The sequence below is a fragment of the Chrysochloris asiatica genome, unplaced genomic scaffold (genome assembly GCF_000296735.1).
Source record: "Chrysochloris asiatica unplaced genomic scaffold, ChrAsi1.0 scaffold00135, whole genome shotgun sequence".
Taxonomy (NCBI): Eukaryota; Metazoa; Chordata; class Mammalia; order Afrosoricida; family Chrysochloridae; genus Chrysochloris; species Chrysochloris asiatica.
This window is the reverse complement of record NW_006408653.1, coordinates 1761320-1769817: the sequence shown is the minus strand read 5'-3', so window position 1 is coordinate 1769817 and position 8498 is coordinate 1761320. Positions and strand designations below refer to the sequence as shown.

General features: G+C 40.5%; 1 protein-coding gene across 1 annotated transcript in view; it reads left to right on the top strand.

Annotated features, from left to right (window-relative positions):
- The first annotated feature begins 4909 nt into the window (after positions 1-4909).
- LOC102842017 (nmrA-like family domain-containing protein 1-like) overlaps positions 4910-8498 on the top strand; it is a 15071-nt gene continuing 11482 nt past the window's right edge. The window contains exon 1 of the mRNA XM_006869831.1: positions 4910-4949. Coding sequence (XP_006869893.1) covers positions 4910-4949 — 40 coding nt within the window. The remainder of the gene's footprint in view (positions 4950-8498) is intronic.

Genomic DNA, 8498 nt, shown 5'->3' with positions numbered 1-8498 from the left:
TGAATCTGGATTGGGTTTTTGGCAGTTGATGTACTGTTGCTTTTTGAATTATCATCAGCAAAATTTTACTTGCTTGTGATATTAATGGTATTGTTTGATGAGCTCCATATTCCATTGGGTCAACTCTCTTTGGAATGGGCACAAATATGGATCTTTTCCAATCAATTTTCGTCCATATTTCTTGGCATAAATGAGTGAGAGCCTCTAGTGCTTCATCCATTTGTTGAAAGATTTCAATTTGTATTCCATCAATTTCTGGAGTCTTGTTTTTCTCCAATACCTATGGTGCAGCTTGAATTACTTCCTTCAGTACTATTGGTTCTTGATCATATGCTAATTCTTGAAATGGTTGAACATTTTTTTGGCACAGTGATTCTGCATATACCTTGCATCTTCTTTTTCTTAAATGTTTTATTGTGGATTACCTTGCATCTTCTTTTGATGCTTTCAGTATTTTGCCCATGAATCCTTCATAATTGCAAGTCAAGACTTTAATTCTGTGCCCCCCTACCCCAGCTCTTTCAACTTGAGAAATTCTGAGTGTGTTCTTACTATTTGGTTTTCTAACTCCAGGTCTTTTCACATTTCATCATAATACTTGACTTTGTCTTCTCAAGCTGTCTTTGAAATATTCTGTTCAGCTCTTTTACCTCCTCATTTCTCCCATTCACTTTAGCATCTCTACACTGGAAAGCAAGTTTCAGAGTCTCCTCTGACATCAATTTTGGTGTTTTCTTTATTTCCTGTCTTTTTTATGACCTTTTACTTTCTTCTGGTTCCTGATGCCATTTCACAGTTTTCTGTTCTTTAGGCATTAGTGTCTAATGCATCAAATCTGTTCTTGAGATGATCTCTAAATTCAGGTGAGATGTGTTCAAGGTCATATTTTGGCTCTCATGGACATGTTCTAACTTTCATTACCTTCAATTTGAACTTGCATATGACAGTTGATGATCTATTCCATGGCCTTGTTTGGCTGATAATACTGAGCTTTTCCAGCATCTTTTCCCACAGATGTAGTCAATTTGATTCTATGTATGCCACCTGGTGAAGTTCATGTGTATTCTGTTTCGAAAGGGATTTGCAATGAATAAGTCACTGGTCTTGCAAAATTCTATCATGTAATCTCCAACATTGTTTCTATCACCAAAGTCATATTTTCCAACCATTGACCCTTCTTTTTTGTTTCCAACCTTTGGATTCCAATCACTAATAATTATTAATACTTCTTGATTGCATGTTTGATTAATATTGCACTGAAGAAGTCAGTAGAATTCAATTTCATCATCATTGATGTTAGTTGCTGATGCATAAAATTGAATAATTGTGGTATTACCTGGTCTTCCTTCTAAATGTATGGATATTATCCTATCACAGACAGCATTGTATTTCATGTTAGATCTTGAAATATTCTTTTTAATGATGGATGCTACACCACTCCTCTTGAATATGTTGTTCTCACATAGTAAACCATATGATTCTCAGATTCAAAATGGGCTATATCTGTCCATTCAGCTCACTAATGCGTAGGGTATTGTCAATGTAAATTGTCAAAAATGCATTCTATTTCATTTTTTACAACTTCCGATTTTCCTAGATTCATACTTTGTACATTCCATATTCTAATTGTTAATCGTTGCTTGCAGCTATTTCTCCTCATTTGATTTGTCCCCATCAGAAAATGAAGGTCTGGAAAACTTTACTTCATTTGTATCATCATGGTCAACTCTACTTGAGGAGGCAGCTCTTCCCGAATTGTATTTTGAGTGTCTTCCAACCTGAGAGGCTCATTTTCCAGCACTATAGCTGGCAATATTCTGGTGCTATTCATAATGTTTTCATCTTCCGTCACTATATCTGACAATGTTCCACTGTTATTCGTAAGGTTTTCAGTGGCTAAACATTCAGAAGTAGCCTGCCTCTCCTTCTTAGTCTTTCTTAGTATGAAGGCTTCAGCTGAAACCTGTCCATCATGGGTGATCCTACTGGTATTTCAAATACCAGTTGTGTGGCTTCCAGCATTACATCAACATGCAAGCCACCACAGTATGACAAAGTGACAGACAAGTGGTGGCCTGAGATATGTTGTTGTTGTTGAGTGCCATTAAGTTTGTGACCTTATATAGGCTTTCTGGGGAGTGACTGGTGGGTTTGAACCACCAACCTTGTGTTTTTCAGTCCAGTGCTTTATCCTACAGTGCCATACCAGGATTCTCAAGTGCTAACCAGGCCTGATTCTGCTTAGCTTCCGAGATCTGACAAGTTCAGGGTAGTATGGCTGTAGAGATATATACTGTTGCTGTTAAGTGCCTTCGAGTCTCTTCCGACCATAGCAGGGGTTTCCGAGGAGTGGCTGGTGAACTTGAACGTCCAACCTTGTGGTTCAAACCAATTTTGTAGTCCAGTGCATTAATCCACAGTGTCACACCAGAACTCATAGAGATACATAGTATGTTTTAAAATCAGGTTGCATGAGTCTTTCTACTTTCTTCTTGTCTTCAAGATTACATCAGCTATTCAAGGCCTCTTACTATTCAATATAAAGCGGAGAGTTATTAGAATCCTAGGGTGGCTCTGTGGGTTAATGTGCTGGATTTCAAAGTCTATTTGAACTACAAGGCTGGTGGTTCAAGACCACCAGCTGCTCTTTGGAAACCCTATACAGGGTCACTATGGGTTGGAACTAACTCAACAGCACTTAGCATCAACAAAGAAGTTTATTGGGATTGCATTGAATCTATAGATTGCTTTATTTAGTATTGACATCTTAGCAATATTTAGTCTTCCAATCCATGAATGAAAATCCATGAGATTTTCACATTTATTTTCAAGCCTTCATTACTTCTCACTTTTGTTATTTCTTTAGTCTCCTTAGGAGTATCCCGGCTTCCAGTCTTATTTTTTCCAACCCAGCCCCCACCATCTTTGCAGTATGTACAGAGGCCTTTCAAGGGGTGGTCTCTGTTTTCCTTCCCAATCTTTTTTTTCTGTCACTCACATGGCATTACATATTGTGATTACTCTGCCTTTAGACTTCGTGACTCTTCCTGCCTGCAATGGTCTCTTCTCTTATTCTCTGATTGAAAAATTCATATAGGGTCTTCAGATCTGTTCCAGTATTGACTCTGGAAAATCTTCCTGAACAATCCAGTTGGTCTGTGTTTTGTTTTCTTCTCCATGATCCGTGTCCCCTCAGCTTCCCTCTGCCATGCCTGTTGTTGTTGTTGTTAAGTGCCGTCGAGTCGGTTCCGACCCATAGCGACACTGTACAGGGTTTCCGAGGGTGTAAATCTTTATGAGAATAGAAAGCCTCATCTTTCTCCCACAGAGAGGCTGGTAGTTTCGAACTGCTGACCTTAAGGTTCGCAGCCCGATTCGTAACCACTACGCTACCAGAGCTCCTATGTACTTTTATTTACATGTTTATCTCCCTTAAAAGATCCTACAAGAGTGTAAGATAATATGGCCCCCACCATTCCTCCAAAGACACTTTCTACTTCTCTTCTGGATTCAACAACCCATTGCAATGGCCACACAGAACTGAGATACCATTACTCACAATTATGAGGTTTATTAGGAAAGTTAACAGATTACAATTCAGAGTCAGAAATGCTCAGGGCACACTAGTTTCAGTCAGGGCAGTTACTCCTTAGCATTGCCCACAGGCAGACCTCTCTCTGCTCCACCAATGTTACAAATGTTACAGGGATCTTTTGCTGTAGTTAAGTGCCATCTAGTCAATTCCGACTCATAGTGACCCTGTGCAGGTTTTCCAAGGAGCAGTAGGTGTTTCGCAGACCAGTGCCTATCCTACAGTGCCACACCACACTACAGTACTGCTGAATGCCCACAGGACAGCCCACTCCACCATAAGCCTCAAGCTGAAGACACTCAACTCTAGCTCCATGGGTTGGCAAGCCAAGTTAAGTGCTTCCTCTTGTTGTTGTTAAGTGCCATAGAGTCAGTTCTTACTCCTATAGGTTTTATCCTATCTAGGGTTTCTGAGTGACTGCAGTGCTTAACCTACAGTGCCACACCAGGATTCCACAATTAAGTGACCGGAGGCACCACATTCTGTAAGCGAGCCTCCTGCCTAAAGTCACTCAGCTTTACTTGCTCTGTGGGCTGGGAAGCCCACTACTCTGTTTCATGCTCTGGCTCCTGGCTTTGTTGTTGCTGTTCCTTTGCCACTCCTCTGGTGCCTCAGCTTTCTGTTCCTGGGTGGAGGAGGTTCATTGCGAAGGAATCTTGGGGTTCAAAGGATGCGCTCCCCCCTGCTTCTGAGGTGGCTCATTTTATACCCATGCTAAAGTTTCAAGTTTTTGTAATTGCATTTAACTCTGTTAATATCCACAGTTGAATCATGTCACCTTATCTGTGTCTTCTCCCACTTTCTCTTACTCAGACCCATTAGGAAAAGAGTAGTTTAATGGGAGATGCAAAGACTAAGGCTAGAAGAGACATATTAGAGAATTTACTACATCACACAGGGTCTCTAGTTCAATGCCTAATATACCAAAGGCAATCGATACACATTTTCTGAGCAAATGAGTGAAGGAATGAATCATAAGTTAGAAAATTGCAGTGTCAGAGTGAGTAAGCTGGTTAGTAGTAACAATGAAAACTTTATAAGGGAGGAACAAGATAAGGGTGTGGCAATCAGATTTGAATCCTCACAAATGGACCAATAAGCAGCATTATGATAAACGGATAGGGTCGCTATGCATCAGAACTGACTCCACACCACCTAACAGCAGCAATCAAATTTGCTCTATAATTCCTGTTGGAAAAGAGAAACTCCCATTTTAGCTACTACTGCTCTGAGGCAAGTTCTTGCTGGAAAAGAGAAAGTACATTTCAGCTTTTTTCCCTGAAGTTTTCGCTGCTCACTCTTACCTTGTCCAATAACATGGCCAGCAAGAAAGTGATTGCAGTCTTTGGAGCAACAGGTAAAAACCATTCATACTTTTAAAGTGCATGCTAACTTTACTCACTTTCCTGTCTTCCTGCTTTTATTCTGAGTGTGAGCTGAACAAAGACCCCATTGAAGGAAATGAAGTGAAGAATCTTGTTACTTGAGTTTCTGATTAGTAAAGCAGCAGGGAGATTTGACTTGATTTGTCAAAAATGATCTCGGTTCGAGAGGGGACATTTCTGACATATTCTTATTTTTACTCAGTCCTGTGCAAACTTGTTGGTGTGAGCTTCATTTCAACATGAACTGTACTCTCCAGATATCTCTGTACCCACTCCTTGTTAAGAACAAAAGCCAGTGGGAGAGGTCTGTGAGTATGTTGTTGTTGTTGTGTGCCGTGGAATCGACTCATAGCGACCCTGTAGAGGGTTTCCGAGGCTGTAAATCTTTATGGGAGCAGAAAGCCTCATCTTTCTCCTGAGGAATGGCTGGTAGTTTCGAACAGCCGACCTTGAGGTTCGCAGCCCAATTCGTAACCACTATGCTAGCAGAGCTCCTTCTGTGAGTATGTAGAGCATATCAAAATGCCTGACCAAATATCCTAGGGATTCTGAAAAGATGGGTGTGTGGTGGGCCTTGGAGGATGTGTCTGAGGGCCTTTTTCTCTCACTTGGGTACCTGCGTAAGTCTTTTAACTGAACTCTTTATGCCTAATCTTGTCTCCCTTACCATCTGTTCTCCAATGGTGGTGGTGGTGGTGGTGGTTATGTGCCATGGAGTCGGTTCTGACTCATAGCGACCCTGCATAGGGTTTCAAAGACTATAAATCTTTACAGGAGCAGAAAGCCTCATCTTTCTTCTGCGAAACAGCTGGCAATTTCAAACTGCTGACCTTGAGGTTACAACCCGACTAGTAACACTACGCTACCAGAGCTCCCTTTTCTCCAACAGCCAGAGATATCTTTTTTAAAACGTTAACCAAACCCTATAATCTCCCTTCAATCTATTCTTATTTCAGCATCCAGAATGATCCATTTGAAACCTAAGTCAGATTGTGGCACTCCATATCTAACTCAAAACAAAATGCAAAGTTTTCACAATGGTCTGTGAGACCCTTCTCAGACCTCACCTCCTACCACGTTCCCCTCACTTAACTCTGCACCAGCCACACTGGCTGCTTTGCTATTCCTCAGAAAATGCTCCCATCTCAACCTAGAGTGTTCTTCCCCCCAAGCACACGCTCTGTTTTCTCCCTCGTGTTATCCAGGTGTCACCTGCTCTGTGAGAACTTTCTAGACATCAGTATTTAGAACTGCAACTCCATTCTCTTTCTGGCACCATCTAATCTTAATTTTTCTCATACTATCTGTCTCCTCGCACTAGAATATACATTCTAGGAGGATGGGGATTTTGTCTGGAGGGAGCTAAATGTTGAAATATGGAGAACAGTGAAAGAATTCTTAAAAACAACTGTAGCCAGGAATGATACTGATCTTAAAAGGAAAAAGAGGCGAAGAGAGACTGAATGTATAAGGCACTGGTGGTGGTGGTGGTGGTTGTGTGCTGTGGAGTCAGTTCTGACTCATAGCAACCCTGTATAGGGTTTCCGAGGCTATAAATCTTTACGGGAGCAGAAAGCTTCATCTTTTTCTGGTGGAACAGCTGGTAGTTTGAAACTGCTGACGTTGAGGGTAGCAACCCACTACACCACCACAGTTCCTTGTATAAGGCATTAGGGTGGTTAGTTTTCCTGAAAGAAATGAGAAGCCATTGAACAATTTTGGGCGAAGTGACGTGATCTGATATCGGTGTCAGAACAACCATGTAACTTCTGTTTTGTGAAGAGACTGTTAGGTGTCAAGGACTGCTGAGAGACTGCTGCTGTGAATTAGGGTTAGAACCAGAATGATAGCAATAGAGTGGTGGGCTAGATCAGATCCCAGATATATGATAAAGGTAGAGTTGACAGGGTTTGCTGATGGACCAGATGTCAAGGGGGATAAAAGAAGAAGAATAAAGTTATTCCAGTGGCTAGAGCAACCGGAAGAATTCAAGTGCAATTAGCCAAAATGGGGAAGATGGTGGGAGCCAGTTAAGGAAGACCAGGAACTCCATTTAGGTCTCCTTAAATATGGGGCACCAACTATGTATCCTAGAGAGAGATAAGTAGACATTTGGGTACATTAAATCCTCGGGAGTGGTTACTAAAGCAATCAGGTTAGACGTGTCAGAGTTGAAGATACTTGACTTAGTAGGGCAGGGCTGATTCTGATTCCTTTATTGCTTAGTTCTTGGCACTGGTTCAGTAACCCTGGAACAAAACAGGTTGAGCAACTTCCACGCTGGGTGTGTTTGGGTATTTGTGGTACAGTCACCAGATTTAGTAATTAAAAACATTTTTCAGTATCAGTATCTTTTAGTATCTGTATATACACCCTACATATCACTTATCAATTGTCACATTGTCTAAGTTTTCACATTTACAGTAATAGTTAAAAACTGCTACCCAACTATTTTGCGCATGAATAGATGCCAAAGGTGAGAGAAACACTGGTTATGATGGTTAAGGGGATGTGTCAACTTGGTTGGGCCACAATTCTCAGTGTTTTGGCAGTATTTATCTTCAGATTTCTAAATCATATGATCATACTGCTAGTCAATTTTTTTTTTTTTTTTTAGTATTAGAAGTTATCAATTGTCATTAGCTATTCCACATCCTCACCCTCAAGAAACACCTTCCTTTTCTCCCCGGTCTCCCCATATAGTTCATAACCATCTGTGCCTCTCATATAGACTACTGACTAGTACAGATTCTTCTTATGAATGTATAACTTGAGCCATGTAGCATGTGTTAGCCACATGTCTTTTCTTAATTAATGGCTTATTTTTCCTGAAATTAATAATTATCTTTATTTTTCTCCCCTAATTTTCTTTCTGTAATCTCTTAGAGAAAAGGGGTGGGCATTTCTGTCAAAAAGGTCAAAGGCATCAATTAATCTGTTGTCCTGCTTTTTTCCCATTATAGAGACCTTCCTCCTGGCCTACTCCCTTTTTCTGTTTCTATCTTTTTAGGATTTCCTTTCCCACCAATCTAGCAATTCTCTTTGCCTTTCTCCTGGATTTGGTTCCTATTTCCTGGACCCCACTAGCATGAATTATTTTCTCATTTTGCTTCAGTAGCTTCTAGAGAAAGACTGTATGAGACTTAAATGTTTTAGACCTTGAGTATCTAGAAATGTCTTTATGGAGAATTGTTAGACTCGATTGACTTTTGGCTAGCTTTAGAATCCTAGATAGAAATTCCCCCAAACAGATGATGACATTACTCCATTAATTCTAATATTGTTAAGAAATCTGATTTATTTCCTATCTCCCTCCCAACACTGAAATTTTTTTTTTTTTTAATAAATGTTTTATTGTGAATTGTGTGATAGTTTACATGGGAGAACATTAGTTTTACATTCATTCTATCATACATCATTTCATTGCCATAGTTACCATCCTGTCCATGTATCATCCCCCAACTAAAGGGTATACCCTGCAAGCTGCCCCCCACCCACCACCCACCCCGTCACTGTCCTCA